The sequence below is a fragment of the Zootoca vivipara genome, chromosome 7 (genome assembly GCF_963506605.1).
Source record: "Zootoca vivipara chromosome 7, rZooViv1.1, whole genome shotgun sequence".
In the NCBI taxonomy this organism is placed as follows: domain Eukaryota; kingdom Metazoa; phylum Chordata; class Lepidosauria; order Squamata; family Lacertidae; genus Zootoca; species Zootoca vivipara.
The window spans coordinates 62,199,102-62,220,341 of NC_083282.1; the positions used below are offsets into that span (position 1 = coordinate 62,199,102).

General features: G+C 39.9%; 1 protein-coding gene across 4 annotated transcripts in view; it reads left to right on the forward strand.

Annotated features, from left to right (window-relative positions):
* MAGI3 (membrane associated guanylate kinase, WW and PDZ domain containing 3) overlaps positions 1–21,240 on the forward strand; it is a 141,471-nt gene that overhangs the window by 82,499 nt on the left and 37,732 nt on the right. For all 4 annotated transcript variants that reach the window (XM_035122261.2, XM_060277153.1, XM_060277154.1 and 1 more), the window contains exons 8-12: positions 6,012–6,106; positions 7,769–7,957; positions 11,279–11,887; positions 13,954–14,000; positions 17,892–18,048. In XM_035122261.2, coding sequence (XP_034978152.2) covers positions 6,012–6,106; positions 7,769–7,957; positions 11,279–11,887; positions 13,954–14,000; positions 17,892–18,048 — 1,097 coding nt within the window. The remainder of the gene's footprint in view (positions 1–6,011; positions 6,107–7,768; positions 7,958–11,278; positions 11,888–13,953; positions 14,001–17,891; positions 18,049–21,240) is intronic.

Sequence of the window (21,240 nt, forward strand, 5' to 3'; positions counted from 1 at the left end):
AGAGTGCTCTGTCTCCTCAAATATGTAGTAATGTACAATGCAGGTATTTTACGCTTCTTTGCTGTTGAACTTTCATGTAATGTGTAACAACCTAAGCCTGGTTAATATTTAAATTTGAAATAATGAGGCAGTTCTGGCTTGTTTTGTTGGATCCATTCAATGGACCCTTGTTGTTAAACATTGTCCTAGGGGCTATTCCAAAATGTTAGTAAACAAATCTATAGATTTGTCATAAGGTTTAACCAATGCAAATCAAGCAAGTTTGGCCACTGTCAACCCTATTAGATATGCTATATAAGTGCAAAAAAGCCTTTTAAAGATGTGTGATTTTGCATGGCTATAATTGTGCTCAACAAGTATCTGGCATGAAGTATATTGCTTTGGGAAGAATCCTGAAAATCTCAGCTTCCAGTTGAAGGAGTTCTGTTTATACAGGATGTCAGGGGGACTCCCTACAGGGAGCCTCCCCCCATCATCCTGACCAGCACTTCACCCAGCGGCAGTGCTAGCAGCGGGTCAGGGGGAAGCGGAATGGAGGAGGAACGGCTCAGCGAGGCATCAGAGCCCCTGCACAACTCTGACCAACAAGTGGAGGAGGGACGGCTCAGGGAGATGTCGGAGCCCAGGCACTGCCCTAGCCAGCAAGGGGAAGACAGGGCACCGCTCCTTCCGGCGCCCGAATTCAGGCGCGCGCCCAAACGCAGGGCTAGGGGACGGCGTTTCAGGGTGCCCAGGTTATTATGCTGACCCTGAAGCAGACGGGTGCCATTGCCGGATTCTGAGAGTGACTAGGAGGTCTTGTTTTCTGCTATCTCTGTACTGTAAATAGTATGCACAATAAAACCTTTAAAGACACAAGGGATTGGAGCGTCTTTACTTGGGAGTAGCCGCAACAACTCCCTGACACAGGGTTTTCATAGATGTAAGCTTGGTGACATGTGTCAGATTGCAGATATTGGCCACACGTGGCCCAAGAACAAACGACTTCCTCTGATTGAGGATGTACTCATATTATATGTTGCATGGGAATTCAAGGGCTGTAAGCAGCAAATGAGCTATACATTGGGGAGGTTGATGTTTTAATAGGCTCTCCTGGGATGTTTTGAAAGCTCTGATTATACCCTTATGCCTTTTTAAGCATAGCAAACTTTAAGTTATGAATTACTGTCTTTAGACCAGATTATTTTGTGTCTTATTTGATGCTAGCTATCAGAAGTAACACAGCAGCAGTTGTCTGTTATGAACAATATCTGCCAATGATATAGATTTAATTTTTATTGTAGGATTCAGAGAAGTTATGGTGGAGTAGATAGAGTGGTGGCTTACATTTCATGTCCTCACTCTGTCATGAGCCCTGTGGAGATGTCACGGAGGTGATGGGCGGATCCTGAAGATGTGAGGGAATCAGGGAGTTGGAACTAGATCAGTGTTTCTCAACCAGTGTGCCTCCAGATGTTTTGGGACTACAACTCCCATCATCCCTAGCTAGCAAGACCAGTGGTCAGGAATGATGGGAGTTGTAGTCCCAAAACATCTGGAGGCACACTGGTTGAGAAACACTGAACTAGATGACCTAAAGGAGGAGAAATTGAGGCCTCTAGAAATGTCAGAGCTGGCAGAGGGGGGGCAGTGATCGAGAGAGTCAGAAGTTTGATTCTGGTGAAGGTTCATACAGGTTGTCAGAGAAGTGTCTCACCCCTGTGATATCAGTCAGGCACTTCCTATAGGGTCTATGCAGCTGCCGTCAGTAAGGAGCCTCCTCCAGGAGAGTAAGTTGGATACTGAACTGGCACCTCTGGCACCAAGCGGATTGGAACAAACGCCACAGGACCAGCCCACTAGCAGATGTGCCCATTTGCTTGCCCGTCTTCAAAAAGAAGAGGCAGGGTGTGTGTAGCTTGTTGGATCAATGTTTGAGCTTGTACTTAACCATGCAGTTCACCTGCTGTACCTTTAATTCTTGCCTTGCCTATGTACTTCTCAAATATACCACGGTATGCATTTAAGAATTTGGCAGAACATAATCCTGAATTTGAGTTCTTCATCTGGCAATGAATTCCAGGACACATTTAGCCATAAAGCTCACTTTGTCAGTTCATGATCTCTTAACCTACCTCACAGGGTTGTATAGACAAATGGAACTGCTATGTGTATGTCACCATGTGGTCTTTGGAGGATGGATGAGATATGAATGGGAGCAATAAATGGGAAATAGAAAGCTTTGTCTGGTTATCCATTTATTAGGCTTTCATGGCACCTTTTGAGGAAGCTGTGATTAAATTTCTATAACATTTGTTTTACTAATGTGATCTACACTCCTAAATATATGACTGGAATATTTCATCTGCAGTCAATAGTTCTCTTTAAAAAAAAAAAGTACTAGGCTTTCTCAACCTGAATGCTTATAGGAAAAAGTCACAAGAGTTCTATTATCTTTAATTACAGAGAAGTGTTCTGATGTAATACCTTCCAATGTTATATATTTAATGTGTCAGGATAATTATATATATATTTAATGAGCACATGGTATACTATGGGTACAAAGTAGCATGAAAATGCCTCTACTTAAGAAATATGTGACTTGATTCCCAGACTGGTAGAGATTGATTGTAATCTGCAGTAACTTGAATAGAAGCCAAGAAAAGCTAGCCATAACTGTTTCAGACAAGGATTATTATTGCTGTCAATGAGACTTATAATTATCTGCATTGGTTCTTCAGCACAGTACGATTGCATCTTGTGCACATTTAACTTGCAAGATTTCAACCATACTCAATTAAAGGCAAGCTGGTTGAAATTGTGCAAGTTAAATCCAAGCAAGGTGAAGCTCTTAAAAACTCATTTGTGCTGGGTCCCTTTGGCGTTACCTAGTGTGGAAAGAGATTTTAAGCTCTCCACCCTGCTTCCAATGTCCACTCAGCGCACTGGCTGTGTGATGCTTTTGTGAGGCCACCCATGTTGCTGCAAGAGTATCCCCGGCCTCCTAGAGCTGGCACATTGAGTTGGCTTTGCTCCCCAAGCAGAGCAGAATCTGCTTGGGTTGCTTGGTGCAGAAACAGCTTTTAAGCTCTCCATTGTGCTTGCTGGGCAAGGCCCCCTTGGTGTGCAAGCTCTGGGAATACTGGCAATTCCTTCTGTCTCCCCCTCACCCACGAGCTATGGGGTGGCTCCAAGTGTTTGGGTATATGTGGTTTTCATGCATATGTGGAACCCTTGGAACAAAACCCCTGTGTAAGATTCTATCATACTGTAATAATTTTACTGTGCATTAAGATACTGCTAAGTAGTAAACTTTGAATTTTGAAAACCACTAGTTTTTTTTCTCTTGATTTACATGATTAAGGCTTCCAAATAATCATAATGAGATTCAGCCAGCTTCCTAGTAAAAACTTACATTTCTTTAAAAACCCGAAGAAGCGGATATTAAACTTGAAGTCAATATTGGTTTATTCATTTTATTTACATTTTATCATTACAATAACTAATAGAGAAAAGAAAATATAACTGAACAATTTCACAGCTTTTAAGATAACAAACAATAAAGACAAAACATGTAAGCCATGTATGAGTTAATGTCTGAGACCTTCTATAAATGACCATGTGTTCAAAGGGGTCTTGATTCTTGCTTTTGTCTTTTGATATACTGAATAAACAAAAACAATAAAATAGTGAATTTATTTGTGCCAGTTTAGCCTTGAGTTTTTTAAACAAGACTCATAAGTTTCTCATCCATCAATATGGTCCCCACTCAATTATAGCAGTTATTAAGCACAATACCTAAGAAAGTACAGTGGTACCTCTACTTACGAATTTAATGCGTTCCGAACACACATTTGTAAGTCAAAAAAAATTGTAAGTCGAATCCCATAGGAATGCATTGAGAGAGAAAATTCGTAAGTTGAAGCAACCCTATCTAAAAATTTGTAAGTAGAAAAAATCCTATCTAAACTGCATCCAAGATGGCGGACGGAGCGAGTTATTCGTAAGTAGAGGTACCACTGTAATCCACTAATAGACTATTTCTAACTGAGCTGCAATAATCAGGAACAGTATCAGCTCTTTGTAGAATAAATCTTGATTCGGACCATCAAAAATGCTTAATAAAGCTAGAGGGAGAGTCATTACCCATGTCATCCCTAAAATACGCACTGTTTTAGAATGGACAGAAACCAAAAAGGCATGTAGTGCCAGACACAGCCACTACATCTGAATAAATGACACACACACACACACAAACACACATCACGGAATTCATATTGACAATTCTAAAGGGGTGATCTACAAACAGTTTTAAATTTTCTCTAATTTGACAGTGATGTAATTGGTTTCTGTTGGAGGATGGATGGCGGCTAACAGATTGAGGTTGAATCCTGACAAGACAGAAGTATTGTTTGTGGGGGACAGGAGGCGGGCAGGCGTGGAAGACTCCCTGGTCCTAAACGGGGTAACTGTGCCCCTGAAGGACCAGGTGCGCAGCCTGGGAGTCATTCTGGACTCACAGCTGTCCATGGAGGCGCAAGTCAATTCTGTGTCCAGGGCAGCTGTCTATCAGCTCCATCTGGTACGCATGCTGAGACCCTACCTGCCCGCGGACTGTCTCGCCAGAGTGGTGCATGCTCTGGTTATCTCCCGCTTGGACTACTGCAATGCACTCTATGTGGGGCTACCTTTGAAGGTGACCCGGAAACTACAACTAATCCAGAATGCGGCAGCTTGACTGGTGACTGGGAGTGGCCGCCGAGACCACATAACACCGGTCTTGAAAGATCTACATTGGCTCCCAGTACGTTTCCGAGCACAGTTCAAAGTGTTGGTGCTGACCTTTAAAGCCCTAAATGGCCTCGGTCCAGTATACCTGAAGGAGCGTCTCCATCCCCATCGTTCTGCCCGGACACTGAGGTCCAGTACCGAGGGCCTTCTGGCGGTTCCCTCATTGCGAGAAGCTAAGTTGCAGGGAACCAGGGCCTTCTCGGTGGTGGCGTCCACCCTGTGGAACGCCCTCCCATCAGATGTCAAAGAGAAAAACAGCTACCAGATTTTTAGAAGACATCTGAAGGCAGCCCTGTTTAGGGAGGCTTTTAATGTTTAATAGATTATTTTATTTCATATTTCTGTTGGAAGCCGCCCAGAGTGGCTGGGGAAACCCAGCCTGATGGACGGGGTATAAATAATAAATTATTGTTATTATTTCTTGATCCACATTGCAGATCCACCTTATACCTTATTCTTGCCTTCTTGCCCCCATGAATAAATCTATTTGACAATAGCTGCCAGTCTTAAACTGGAATAAGTTTGGAACCAGCAGGGTTTGGAATAAGAAAGGGAAGTGTAGCAAAAAAGAAATTGTAAAGTTGCAATGTCCCCCCTAGCCATGATAGGTTTAACCTCAGCCGGGATTTAAGATTCTTCCTGATTTGACTCAGCAGTGGTGCAAAATTGATTCTTGTTACGTGCGATAAGTTATTGGTTAAGTAAACTCTGAGATATTTAATCTGCCAGGGACATAACATGAAGCCTAATAGGTGTCTGATCTGATACTGCATCATCAGATTCACTCCTGCATAAAGTATGTCAGACTTAAAAGTGGTTAACTGCATCCCTGCTATTGTGCCATAATTTCAAAGTGTAGCAAATGCTTCCAGTACTGCTACTAAAGGGTCTTTAAATAAAAGTTCCATATCATCAGCAAAAGCATTAACATTGTGCTGTATTCCATTTATTACCCTCCCCCCCTTTTTAGGGCTGTTGACTAACAATTGCTAAAGTAAAGAGCATACAGGAGGGAAACTTGGACAGTCTTATTCCATGTAGTATATTACAAACTCTTTTGAGCTTGACCAGTTCACCCTAACTTTGGCTCATGATTGCTAATACTCAATATTTGCTTCTCATTGTTGATTCAAGAAACAAAATTAATTGTTCTATAGGGGAATGGGCCACTTGGGTTGGCCTTTTTATGAAATATTTTATGAATAATATTTCACAATTAAATGTCTTGTCTATTTTTTCAGTCATATTAACCAGAAAACTCAGTTTGAAAATCCAGTTTTGGAAGCCAAACGGAAAAAACAGCTTGGACAGACAGATGGAGGCCCTTCAAATCCAGGTATTGGTTTCCGTGGCAGCTTTTAGTAGATTCTGCTAAAATCTGCAGTAAATTCATCAAGAACTACATGTTGAACATAGTCGTGTTAGCTTTCATTATCACACAGGGAAAGAATTGTCAGTTGAAAATATTGTCAGACCATTAAGTACTACTTTATTAATCTCACCAATGAGTGGTTTGTGTTTATTTTTGTAGCTTATTTATTTATCTATCAGAAACTATTAGCATAAATATTTTTCCATCTTATAGTGCACTTTATGTGCAATACTATATACAGTAGCTAAGGGCCATTAGTAGGCAGGCCACCAAGCTTTTGTTGGTGAATGCAGGATGTGCAGTCTGCTGCGATTACTGCAGCTTGAAAGTGAAGCTGAGGCTTGCTTTGGATTCCCATTCAAAGATCCCTCATACTAAACACCCCTTAGTTGGGGCTGTTGGGAGTTGGAGTCCAACATCATCTGGAGGTCCTCATTGAAGCTTTGTGCTACATTGAGTTTCCTACAGACATGGCGTGTGTGTAAGATGTTTAAACATCGAAATAATAATTACATTTTCAACACACAACGTGACAGTTTGCAAAATATGCAAATGACGCTGCCTCCATTTGAAGACTTTTTTTTATACACACATTGTCATAGGTGAGCATTAGTAACCCATAATACAGTGTTGCTGTGCTGTACAGTGGTACCTCTGGTTAAGAACTTAATTCGTTCCGGAGGTCCATTCTTAACCTGACACTGTTCTTAACCTGAAGCACCACTTTAGCTAATGAGGCCTCCTGCTGCCGCCGCACCACCGGAGCATGATTTCTGTTCTCATCCTGAAGCAAAGTTCTTAACCTGAGGTACTATTTCTGGGTTAGCAGAATAAAAAAATTCCTTCTTTAAGGTGCTACTGAAGGAATTTTTTTATTTTGCTTCGACTCAGACCAACACGGCTACCTACCTGTAACTAGAACTATGGGTTAGCAGAGTTTGTAACCTGAAGCGTTTGTAACCTGAAGCGTTTGTAACCCGAGGTACCACTGTATATTTAAAAAAATCTCTGCAGTTGAAATGAATTGGTGGTCTTATAGCTACATAATGAGCTTAAGGCATCCTAAAACCATTTGTTGTAATCAGCTTGGCCACTCCATAGTGTGGATGGACAGTTAGTGATTTGGCTATCTAGATGCAGGATGAAGCAAGTGTGTGACTTCAGGTCTTCTGGTTCCTGCCTTCAGTTCTAATCCCAGTATTTGATAAATAGTTATGACCCAGCCTTTGATACTGCTAGCAACAAACATAAGATAACGGAAACAGTCATAATCTCCAATTGTCTTTTGGGTTAACATGAAACACAAAAGGTTCTTTTCTTTCTTAGCATTATCCTTTTAACCAGATAAAGGCAAATCCATACTTAGCTTGGGTCCCCCCCCCCCAGCTGAAAAAGGAGCTGCTATTTCATTGGTTATGACTTCACATTTGATTTCTGCTATGAAGACTTATTTCTATTCTTATTCCAAATGTTATATTTTCCCCTGCATCTCCTTTGTTGCTTTTATTTGACTATTCTTGCAGTCATTTTTCTTGTTAAATTGTGTATTACTGCTATATTAGCTAGCTTTAGCTGCAGCCCAAATTATTGAATGACTATATGGGGAACCCTTTTGCTTGGCTGCAGAACCAGTGAAGTCTCTCTTCACCCGAGACCCATCCCAGTTGATAGGAGCACTCATACGGACATCATTGAAGAAAAGCAATATGGGCTTTGGCTTCACAATCATTGGTGGAGACAGACCAGATGAGTTTCTGCAGGTGAAGAATGTACTGAAAGATGGACCAGCTGCACAGGATGGCAAAATTGCACCAGGTGAATTAAGAGTCCCCCCCCCCTCCATATTTATTTTGCAGTTTGGACAAATGGTTATACAAAGATTATGAAAACAGATGGTTCTCAAAATTCAGTGATGGTACTGTTGAAGTTTGCTGCTGTGTGTTTCAAAAGTTTCATTAACAGTGAAAATGAAGTAAAGTATATAAAGGATGCTTCTGTCTTCTGTATTGTATCTCCTTATCTAGCTATGCTTGCTGCCATTCCTCTCTTCTTTTCAAAGGATTAAAGTAGATTTTAAAAGATTAACATTTGTGCTTTTCAGTCTTTTATTCTTTTGGCTCTTTGGACTCCCGTTTAAGACCAGGGTAGGTTGCAGCTGCTGTAGATTCCTTCAGGATTTTCTAAATTTAGTTGCTACATTCTTAGCCATGCATGACATAACATCAGGCTTATTGCATGCTATTCTGGTGGTGTAGAAGTTCTTGTGCAAGATTTTGTTAATCGGTTTTTTGTGTCTTTGACCAATTTGCAGATGTTTAATACATGTTTAAAATTAATATAGAGAACCACAAAATAAGTAGTTGAACATTGGTGCATTCTGTTATGAAGTACATCCAATGTTCCAGATAATTTGTTTGTTTCACAATTACATAAGAATCACTTTTTTAAAATGTATAAATGCCTCTCTATATAATTGACTGGTAAATACAGGTTCAGAATCTTTAGAACCAGTTCATTCAGTGAATAGTCATAATTTTGTAAGTACAGCCACATATTATGTACGGTTGCATCTAACACTCATTTAACTTGCATGATTTTAACCATACATTGTTGAAAGCAGGCTGGTTGGTATTGTGCAAGATAAATCCAAGCCAGGCGGAGAGATTAAAAGCTCTTTTTGCGCCAGGCCCACTTGGAGTTACCTGGCACATAAAAAACTTTTAAGCTCTCCACCTTGCTTGTTTGTTCCAAAGTGGTTTGGGGAGGGCAGAAGTCCAGTGTAGAGCGTAATGATCATTATTATCATTATCACCATCATCATCATCCCCTTTTTCCTGGTTGTTCCAAAGTTCTTGGGTGTGGCATCATTATTATCAATATCATCACCTTTTTCCGGCTCGTTCCCAAAGGGCAGGGCAGAGGCGTTATTATCATCATCATCATTATCATTATGACTTACCACTACTACTATCATCATTATTAGCTCCATTTCCTTGATTGTTCCCAAGTTGATTTGTTTGATAGGGAGGGGTGTTTCAGAGGCATTTTTATCCTCATCACCTTTTCCTCCTGCCAGGAGGGATTGTTCCCAAGTTTTTTGGGGAGGAGAGAACACAGTGCAAAGGCAAAAACATTATTATTGTTACAATCTCCTCATACACCCCTAATTTTGAGAGGCGTGTTATATGACATTCTGCCTCTAATATCACACTTATTATTGGCCAGTATTGTTCAGCTGCTGCTCTGGTGAGTTGACTTTTATGTATTTTAGGTGTATTGTATTGTATTCTTTTCTATTCCATAATTTAAAAAAACAAAAAAACTTGCCAGCTAGCATTAAGGGATCATTTGTTTTCTTGACTATGCATGGTATGGCTGGCTGTAGCAATTCAATATGTTTTCTGGATTCAATTATGTTTTATTTTGCTGTCTAACTTAATGCAGCACACCAGGAGCAGATGGCATAAGTAGCAAGACTTAATAGTGTCTGGAAAAGCAAAAAGATTTTTCAAACTTTTAATCCATTTGTTCATATTTGAACAATTTTATGTTCCTGTCTCTTTTCTTGCAGGTTGTATTAGGTTGTATCTAGTATTAGTCCTACTTGAAATTTAATTTCAATGTGTCTGCTCTGAGTAGAACTTAGAGGGATATAATAGCTTAGTTGGTAGAGCATGAGATTTTTAATCTCAGGGTCGTGGGTTTGAGCCCCACATTGGGCAAAAGATTGCTGCCTTGCAGGGGGTTGGACTAAATGGCCTTCACACTCCCTTCCAACTCTATAATTCTTTGATTCTTTCGGAAGCAGTGGCCATTTTGTGTTAGGCCACACCCTTGGTGGCCGTCATTTGTGACTGGTACCCTCAGCATTTTCTCAAAATTTCATATGTGCCCACCAACCCAAAAAAGCTTTCTTCTCTTGTGGCAATGACAGTGTCCTCTAGAGGTAGAAATCTATTGAGGGTTGTACTCTCAGTTGTACAATTTAGGACTTGCTTGTCTTCTGTGTAATGCTCTGATAAATCTTACATAGTTTTTAGAAATCGTTTGGGGAGAGTAAACATATTAACACCTTGCCTTAAACGTGTATTTCATTGTAAAAGAAAATATTCCATAATGCATTTTCCCCCCATTTGTTTGGAAATAAACTTTAAAAGCTGTGGAGAAAAATGAAGAAACCCCACCCCATTCCTGCCCCCCTAGACCTTCACATCTGTGATCGTTCGAGAGCTTGGTTTTCTCTGTTTTTGCTCAGAGCAGAGTGACTACCTTCCTAGAGTTCTCTTCTGATAACTTTAAAAACAGCAGTTTATGGAATGTTCTCTTTGAGTCACTCTCCACAGTGAACATTAGCACCTTTTGTCTTTTTTCTCAGACAGGTTCTTCCTTTTCATGCTGTTGCTTTCGTATTTTGTTTAGAAGATTATGGCCCTCGTTTATAGTCTCTATAATCTCTTTTCCTTACTTACTTCCGCACACATCTAAGTACTGGGCAGATGTCTTAGATAGTTAGATCTGAATTGTATGAAATTCCATTGCAATAGGTCATAGATACAAAAAGCCAGTAAGAATTCATTTGGTTTACTGGCTTGCTTACAAGGAGTGTTGTTTGTGAAGTTGTCCATCATCAGAATGGGCATATGGTATGATAGCATTTATCAGACTTTACTAATCTGATTTTTCTTGTATAGAAAGGTGCATGTTCTCCATACTTGATTTTGTGTTCTTAAAAGGCAAAATTATTTATGAAATAAATTTAATATGATAAAAACTTGTAAGATTATTTTCAGTGACAATACATGAAAGCTAGAGAGTTACCCTAGTCTATTTATTTTGGAATGTGTTAGAATGTGTAAAGTAAAGTAAACTATATGCTTACTGTTACATGTACACTGCTTCCATTTTGAAGCCCACTGATTCCCTTTTGAAATTGCAAGAGTCTGCTACAGATTAAGCTTTATATATTTAGAACTGTGTGATCTTATCAGAACCAAAACACAGATTACATAATGCTATCTTTAGTATTTTGAGTAGTTTCCAGTGTTTTTCCTTAGAGAGGTTACTAACCTCCTGATCATGCTAAGGTATGGGAATAATGTTTATTTGTATTAACAATGTCCTGTTTGCTTTTAACAGGTGATGTCATTGTCGACATAAACGGCACGTGTGTCTTGGGCCATACCCATGCTGATGTTGTCCAGATGTTTCAATTGGTTCCTGTCAACCAGTATGTGAATATGACTCTGTGTCGTGGATACCCTCTTCCTGATGAAAATGAGGACCCTGTTGTAGATATTGTTACAGCCACTCCTGTCTTAAATGGTCACCAAATAGTAAAAGGTGATACTTGTATGATCAACCAAGAGTTAATACCTGGAACAATGGTTTTGGACCAGACTGGAAAGCCAGGGCATATCTTACTCAATGGACGCTTGAATGGCCCTTCCACAGACCTCAGTGAACAGAGGGCCTCAGTGTCTTCTTCAGGATGCTCTCAAGCAGAACTGGTCACAATTCCTCTGATCAAGGGACCTAAAGGTTTTGGATTTGCAATAGCTGACAGCCCTGTAGGGCAGAAGGTGAAGATGATCTTAGATAGCCAGTGGTGCCATGGTCTTCAGAAAGGGGATATAATTAAAGAGATTTATCATCAGAATGTGCAGAACTTAACTCACCTTCAGGTGGTAGAAGTACTGAAGCAGTTTCCAGTTGGAGCAGAAGTGCCACTGCTTATCCTAAGGGGAGGTAGGTAATGACATTTTTATGTATTTTAAAATATCTGTCACTTTTAAGCACCATGTAATGACGTAAATGTAAGTTTATCACTCTTTTGCACTGTGTATTTTTATATTTATGGGTGATAATAAAAGTAGAAAATGTCATACTCTCTCTTTTCATTTTTTTAAAAAAGATACTAAGTAAGAATTGTGAAACACTAAGATCTTTTTTTCAACATACATTGTCATCTTAATACATGTTGATGGTTTAAATCAGTGTAGTTTTGAAAGGTTCATTCTACCATTGGATTGAAAATGAAGTGCAGTTGTCCAAGCACAGACAAAAATCTGTTTCTTGATCTCAGGAGCCAACATGCAAAATTTGATTATGCAATCTTAAGAGGTGTCCAAATGTATGGTGAACAAACAGCTTTCCAAAATATATTGTAGATATAGGTGAATACTTGAGTGCTGCCACATAAGAACTTCACTTGTGGTTTCCTGGTTTGCCTTTCATTTGTCTTGATCTATTGTCTGTCCTTTCTGGTTGCTTATTTTGGCTTCTTAACTCCACCTTGCCGAGGGTCACATAATCAAGTGTTAAGCATATGTGTAAGCTTTCTTTTACTGATGGGCTCTGCATTCATATCATAAAGTACTATTTGTGATTTCAGTTTGTACAACTGGGCTATTAAATGACTAACCTTGCCCCCGGTCACTTCAGCTCTAAGTGATCTTGGTTAAAGTGGCTACATAATATAAATCCCTCTATTGTTCTTGTATATGTTCTGAACTTTGGGGGGAGTTCAGATTTGGAATTGCCCTCAGTGTGAAAAATGATTGATAGGATTCACTTTTCCTGTGGTAAGGAAAATTCCTTTTTTGCAAGATGTTCTGGCCATCTGTTAAATGGTTAGCCTAGGTACTAATGTTCACTATAGATTGTCGTCCCCTCTGCACATGGGTGGGTGGTGAAGGCAGAGGGAACACTCCAGTGGAAATATCAATTTCTATTGTGTTTTTCAGAGGTTTAGCTGTATTGCAGCAAAAATAACTGAGAGTCCCATGACTCCTTAAAGACGTAAGAAATTCATGGACTAGAGTTCACGTCATTAGATACTTCAGATAAAGTGGACACTAGTCTACAAAAGCTTATAACATAATAAGTTTGTTAATATTAAAAGTGCCACAATATTCTTTTTTCTTCCTGTACTATACCTGTGAGCTTTTCCTTCTGTTGGAAAGCTGATATGCTCCCCTTCCCTCTTCAGCTCAATGGTTGATGACTAAGAAGACAAACACATTTTATTGTATTTAATTATATGAGGCACCTAGAACATTTTAATTAAATGTTGGAATAAAAGGATTTTGAATTCCCCTGTGAGAATGGAAAATATATGTATTAATTTATATCACTGTGTCTGGGGCAGATGAACTTGTTCCATGGTTCTTGGAACAAATTGAAAGATGTTGATTTACTGAAAACAACCTGTTTATCATGCCATCTGTTTGTAGGTTCACTGATTCTTATGTCTCTTTTCAAAATGTTCAGGAATTTGGGATTAATTGCTACCTAAAGTGCAATTAAGCCATGTTACTATTGACCTGTTTTTGGAATCTACTTTGTTATCTGAGCTGTACTCTCATGGTTCAAATTATAGTACTAGCTGGACACCTGAATTTACTGCAGAATTCATTAACTATTGTGATTTTAGTAGTAGGCTTTTAGAAAGCTTTTTTTGTGAGGAGAACAAATTAAGTTATAGAACAGATTTTTCTATAATGTAAAATTAACCAAAACAGAGAATGTATCTTCGAGTTCTTGGAAGGAACTTGTGCTATTCTTTATGCTCTTAAAAACTGCAGTAGAAATAAGACCTCTTTGATAGGGATGTGTAAGGTTCTAGGTGGCCTGCTCACTAGAAACCTGAAACACTTTCCCCTTGGCAAGCTTACAAGTGGATTTGTGAATGCTTGGACAAGACCTCTAGAATACAGAGTTCTAACCCGCCAGATTAGTATACCGGATATAGAAAACTGTAGAATACCTATAGTGGTATGATGGGTTATATTAATATTTATTCTCTATTTTAGGCCCTTCCTCACCTACTAAAAGTTCCAATGTTGTGAGTATTGATAATGTGAGTATTGATCAGAGTTGTTTCAATTGACTGCAATTTTTGTTCATAAAGTAAGTTGATGATAATTCAGATTAGCTCTTTTAGATCCCTCCAGGTAGGGCTGCCTTAAGTTAAGCATATGTGGTGCCGAGGTGCAAAGATCTGCCCGGCGCCCCCTTCCCGGTTGCCCAGTTCCAGGTGCGCAGGAGGGCGGAGCTGGCTGGTCGCCTCAGTGTCTCGCTGACTTGGTCGCCCCCAAACTCGCGGCGCAGAGCCTCCTGCAGCAGAAGAGCCCACCACGGCGCTCTGACTGACGGGCATGCTCTTCCCCGGAATCAACTCTCGGGCCCTGGACTCTCGGCCTGCCGCCCCTGAGAGCCTGGCACCTGGGTGTCCCGCACCCCTAGTGCCTATGGGTAAGACGGCCCTGCCTCCAGGTTCCTTTTGAGGTATCCATTTTGCTCTCACTTCCACATAAGAATGGTGTGCAGTGAAAAACATCTCTCTCTTCTCAGGATTTGTGGTGGAAGACTGACATAAAATTTAAGTTGTACAATCGCTGCTAGCCTCCACTGGTGTTTCTTAAATTTGGATGAAAATATTTATATATCTCCCTTAACTTTTGTAAAGGACAACTTATTCCTAAATTTCTGAGTGTACTAAAAATCCTCTCCATCGTCTTCCCTCCTGGTATTAATTTGAGAGGAGAATGAATTTTGCTTGTTGCCTCAACTGCCTTAAGTAGCTCCCAAACTCCGTTGTTTCATTGGAGGAGATGATAGCAAAGGAAAGGCTATGTAGGTTGAATAGAATCAGTTAGCTGCCTTTCCATTAGAAAACAATCTTTACTTTGTTGTTTTCCTTTACAATATAGGGAATAGGAAAAGGCCTAGCACAGGTAAGGGCTGGTGAGCATATGCCACTTAAGGACCAAGTTTAAAACAGTTGTATTGCTAAAACAGTTTTTCTGAGTATTAGTGCTGAGCCAAGTGAAAAAGAGATTACGAACCATTCTTGAACTCTTTACAGTGCACAGTGGTAACTCTTACTTTAAAAATTCTGGGTACACATTTTAGGCCTGGCGATATCAATATATGAAGGGCAGAGCACGACGGCAGCTCCACTCAGCAATATATTGCTGATGAAACCACCACCGTTCCTAAGTCCCTCTGCTTCCAGTGCACTGAGGGGAAAACAGGCCGCAGTGAGAGCTGAGGCAGTTTCACCCCTCACCATTTGGGGCCAATACAGCTTCTTTCAACATCACGGTATATCGCCAAACCACAATATTTGGCTGGTGATACACCACAGTGCTGAAAACGTAACATCACCCAGCCCTAACACACATAAAATATATGTCAGCATCCTAATAGAAGAGTGTGGTCTAATAACTCATGCAAGCACTATCCAGCTTGATTACCCTCCAAGATTAATCCAAAAAGGACTTGTGAGCACTTTTTTATCTTTCAGTGTACCATGTATATTAATCTTCATTGTTTTTTTTACCTGTCTCTGAATCTAATTTGTGTGCAAACTGATAAGATGTACTGTTAAAACACATACTTCATATTTGCTTTGCCTTAGTCTTCAGTTTATGGTTTTCAGTAGGGTATGCATGCATGCACAAGCACACATTTTTCTTTGCTTTTTTAATGAAAGTGCTGAATGAGACATGAAAAACTGTTCCTCTCAAATATAGTTTAAGTAGGCAGACTGGGTTCTTTCATAATTGTCATGACTCCATTTTTTATTGTTACCACTTCTGGAAAAATACTCATCCAGTGAAGAGTATGATTGAATTTCACAAAAATCAATATCTTTCAGGTTGATTAAATGCACTTTTTTAATATATCTACTCAGAAATTAGAGTAAGAAGCATTGAAAGATTGCTTTCATGAATGGTACTTGATAGGGCCTTTTCTCTCACACTCAAAAAAGTAATTTCAGAGTTACGATGAACAAAAATTATGTTTTTGTCCTCTTATGTTAATGCATTTGGTTCATTTTCTATTAGCACAAGAATACTATTTTTAAAACTAGGTATATCATGTACAGTAAATGATTAGAAAAAAAACCACTAATTTTATTTGAGTAAAGCTCTGAAGAACAGGAACACACTGGCTGTTGTACTAAGGTCACTTTTTGAAATCTTTGGAGGAATGCATTATAATGCACAGACAGTTTTAACTTCACTAAACATAAAGTGAATGCTTAGTGACATATACTTTGTCAGCTAATTGGTTTTAAAAGGGCAAATTCTTATGCTTATAAACATGTGGAAAGTTTCCAACTGTAAAATCCTTCAGGGATTTTCTCTTGGCAGCCACGCTATTCAAATGCTTCTGCAGATGAATATGCGCTCGTTTGCAGACACGTTTCAGGCTTTGTCTCAATCTAGAGCAAACATCTTAACTAGTTTTATGAAACACTGAAAACGTACATTTGATCTGGAGCAGCCATTTTTGCTGTCATTTCTGCATAGAGTGAGGAGGAATTTTAGAGGGCTTTTCCTTTCAGCTGCTTAATTCCTTGTGAATTATTTCCCCTTGTTATTCAGGAGAAACACCTGCAACTGTAGCAGCTATTCACACAAGTTTACAGTATAGAGAAACAAACTGCCATAGATTGCATGTAGATTAGTTAAATGCAAATGTCAACATTACAACCCACTGTAACCAATCCATATTTTTCCATTATAGAAGCTATCAGTATTGTAACTGGTTTAATTTAGTATATAATGCTTTAAAATCTTGCAACAGTTTTACACCTTTTATTTCATTAGTTCTTGCAACAGCTTCATAAGATAGCTCAGTACCTGTACTATTATTTTCCCTGTTTTATAGTTGGTGGGCTGAGGCAGAGAGAAATACCAGCTTGCCATATAGTGAGCTCAGGGCTAAAGGGAGATTTGGGAACTTCCTAACTCACAGTCTTCACTATGCTGCATCAAATGCCCCAATTGTGGGGAGGGCATGACAAAACATTACAGGATAAGGGCAGGGTAATCTTTGACAGGCCATCCATAATCCTTCTGGGTTTTCCTCCAACCCTCTGGAGCAGATTCAAAGCTGGGGGCACATGAGGAGAGGAGGTAGAGGGGAAGTTATATTGTGCAAATGTGCAACTCTGTGTGGTAAGTTAGGCTGAGAAAAAGGGACTGGCTCAGTGCCATCCAGTGAGCTTCAGTGGCACATACTTTCTGAGCTTGCAGCAGAGGTTTTATGTAAAGAGAGTAAAGCAGAAGTAGATTTGATGTGATAATTTTTTTTGGGACATAGGTAAATGGAATCTTAAGGGGCTTATAGCCACATGATGTTCTCTGAAGTTATCATTCTTTATTCCACCGTTTTTAATGCTTTCACCTCATGAGTTAACTACTCATATTTAAAGTTCCAAATCAAGGCCATAAACTAAACAACTTGCAAGTTTCAGATCAAGACCATAAACCAGGGGTCACCAACCTAAGGCCTATGGCCCAGAAGCGGCCCACGGAGGTTGTTTGGCCAGCCCCCAAGCTGCCCTCGAACCGAGCGACCCACTCTCGTGCTGCGCTAAACTGGCACAGTGCGGCGTGGGACTTGCTTCTGCAGCGCCAAAAATCGTGTCTGCACACACACCAATGCTGAAAACCGCGGGCATGCACACAATCCGGCCCAGGCAAGATAAACCTTGCTGACCCCTGCCATAAATTCAACAACTTGCAGTTCTAGATTAACACTTCATTAGAAAACGCTTTCAAATACCCCAAGCTGGAATAATCCTTTTAGAAAGCATTAATTGAAGCATGCTTGTTATGAGTTGAGTTGTTATGGTGCTCATTACTGCTTCTCTCACTTGTTTAAGTGAGTTGGTATATTCTTGCAACTTTGTACAAGTGTATATTTCTGGTTTCTCTCTCCCCACCCTCTGCAGAAACTAGATAAGCAAGAAAATTCAGGAAGCCAAGAGACCATCAGTGAGTCAGCTCCACAACCTATGCCTTTTCCACCCAGTGTTCTAAGGTCAGCATCCCCAAAGCTAGACCCTTCAGAAGTCTACCTGAAGTCTAAAACATTGTTTGAAGAAAAACGTGAGTACATAGACTTAAGATACATATTGCAGCAAAGTTACTGGAAATGTATTCTGATCTGAGAATTGTCAAGCTCAGTCCTAAAAGGAGGTGTAGTAGAAAATAGCATCTCTAAATATTAACAGGGTGCTTTTCTCTCCCAATAAATACAGAGGTAAAATACTTTCTCAGAATAGGTGATTAAGTTTCAGAGTCACTTACTGACCATGTACACTTGAGCAAAAGCTCCTATTTTATGAATTAGGGCACTGCTTTTACCACCAGATACCCACATACAATGAGCCTTTTGTATTTTAACTGAAACAAATTTTAAAGGACCTAGGACCCCTGTCCCCAAATGAGAAACACCAGAAGCACCCAGATGACAGCACTGAGTAAACCACAGCCATTTTATCTGAATCAATAACTGCATACAGATTTTTCAGTTCAGGAGTTTAATTGTATGATCCATGGAAGATGTAGGTAAGCAAACAAAGATGTGAGTGGGGAAGTAGGCTGCAGTTGCCAAACAGCCAAAGAAAGCAAAGAAGAGGGAACTAAATAGCAGGAGCTCATACAAGAATATGAAGCAACAGATCATTGAAGAGAGAGATCCAGAGACAATGAAACAAAATACTAGCACTGTCAAGAAAAAGGTAACTTAGAACAAGTACTAAAATATTCAGACGAGATGGTGTTGCAGAGAAATCCAAGACCATGTTGCAGCCAGGAGAACTTTCTTGAGTAAGTTCTCCAGCCATCTTGTTACAGCAGACAGCAGCTGTGAGCAACCAGCAGCATTATTTAATGCTGTTTGTATTTGTTTTCAAAGTAGCTATTTTGCCCATCATTTATTGACATGTACAATGAATGGTGTGAAAAATGCCAAGATGCTTCAGGCCTTTGAAAAGGAAAAAGAAGCTAGATGTGGATTTTTAGTAACCCATTGCAGATTCACTATCATCCCTAATGTATAGGTGATTAGGAAGCTATGACAGGAAAGTATATGACATAGGAAATAAAGCTGACTTATGGGCAGAAACTGGCCCTGGTGGTGGACGGTCCAAAAGGAGGAAGATATTCCAGGCTTCAGTATGTTAAAAACAGGATGATGGATCCTAACATTGGCTTCACTGGGACCCTTAACTTCTCTTTAAACTACTAGATGCCTGCTGGGACTATTTCTATATCTTATTGGACCACCCGACCATAACAGCTGAGAAGTCTTAACACACTCTAGCTAAAGCTCATCAGGAATAGGAAATAAATGTTGCCCTCACTGTAAATTATAGAACTGAACCTAAAGCTAAACTATTATAGGCTCTGGTACGTCACTTCTAGTTCCTAGACATTGCAATTCAGCATCTGACAAAGAGGACTTTAGCCAGTGAAAACTTATGTAATAATAAAGGAACATGTTTGAAAACTCTTATTTCAATTCAGCAAGAGGTTTGTTTAGTATTTTATTGTATCTTTGTTTATTATTGTTGCTTTAAAACAGCTTGTATGAACAGATGCAATTACACGATTGGCTGCCTGCCTTTTAAAAAAAATTTCATACTAAAACATTAGAAAAGACAAGGTGCATTACTGGTAGGCAAGCATATATGCAATAAATTTCAGTAGAGTTTAAAATCCTTGCATATAGATAAGATCAGGAATATGATACGAACTGAGTGGAAGAGAAGGTTCTTTTTGTACAAGTTATAAAATTAGTTTGGTCACCTTATAGTCACCGTCTCACTAAACCACCTGAGCCTTACAGTTTATTCCTCTGGTAGCTATAGAGCAGGCATAGGAAACTCGGCCCTCCAGATGTTTTTGGACTACAACTCCCATCATCCCTAGCTAACAGGACCAGTGGTCAGGGATTATGGGAGTTGTAGTCCCAAAACATCTGGAGGGCCGAGTTTGCCTATGCCTGCTATAGAGGGTTGGAACACATGTGATTAACCTTCCTGACCACAGACACAGATCTCTTCTTCAGAAGAAGGGTGCCTCATAATGCTGTTAGTATTGTAGCCTACTCTTTCTCTCAGTAGATATGATACTAATGCAAATATCTTAAAACTGCTCTTCAGAAACTTATTAGCCAGCGATGATTTTCATATGTGACGTAGGGGAGATCAGTAGATGCTGTCTAGGTTTGTCAAAGCTTTTCTCCCAAGAAGCAGGTGCCTTTTGATTTTGTGACTGGTGTCACCATCTGCAGTGATCATGGAACCCAAGAAAGTAAAATCTCTCACTGCCTCCATTTCTTCCCCTTCTATTTGCCAGGAGGTGATGGGACCAGTGGCCATGATCTTGGTTTTTTGATGTTGAGCTTCAGGCCATAATTTGTGCTCTCCTCTTTCACCCTCATTAAAAGGTTCTTTAATTCATCCTCACTTTCTGCCATCAAGGTTGTGTCATCAGCATATCTAAGGTTGTTGATATTTCTTCCGGCAATCTTAATTCCAGTTTGGGATTCATCCAGTCCAGCCTTTCGCATGATGAACTCTGCATATAAGTTAAATAAGCAGGGAGACAATATACAGCCTTGTCGTACTCCTCCCAATTTTGAACCAATCAGTTATTCCATATCCAGTTCTAACTGTAGCTTCTTGTCCCACATAGAGATTTCTCAGGAGACAGATGAGGTGATCAGGCACTCCCATTTCTTTAAGAACTTGCCATAGTTTGCTGTGGTCAACACAGTCAAATGCTTTTGCATAGTCAATGAAGCAGAAGTAGATGTTTTTCTGGAACTCTCTAGCTTTCTCCATAATCCAGTGCATGTTTGCAATTTGGTCTCTGGTTCCTCTGCCCCTTCGGAATCCAGCTTGCACTTCTGGGAGTTCTCGGTCCACATACTGCTTAAGCCTGCCTTGTAGAATTTTAAGCATAACTTTGCTAGCGTGTGAAATGAGCACAAATGTGCAGTAGTTGGAGCATTCTTTGGCACTGCCCTTCTTTGGGATTGTGATGTAGACTGATCTTCTCCAATCCTCTGGCCACTGCTGAGTTTTCCAAACTTGCTGGCATATTGAGTGCAATACCTTGACAGCATCATCTTTTAAAATTTAAATAGTTCAGCTGGAATATCATCATTTCCACTGGCCTTGTTATTAGCAGTACTTTCTAAGGCCCATTTGACTTCACTCTCCAGGATGTCTGGCTCAAGGTCAGCAACCACACTACCTGGGGTGTACGAGACCTCCATATCTTTCTGGT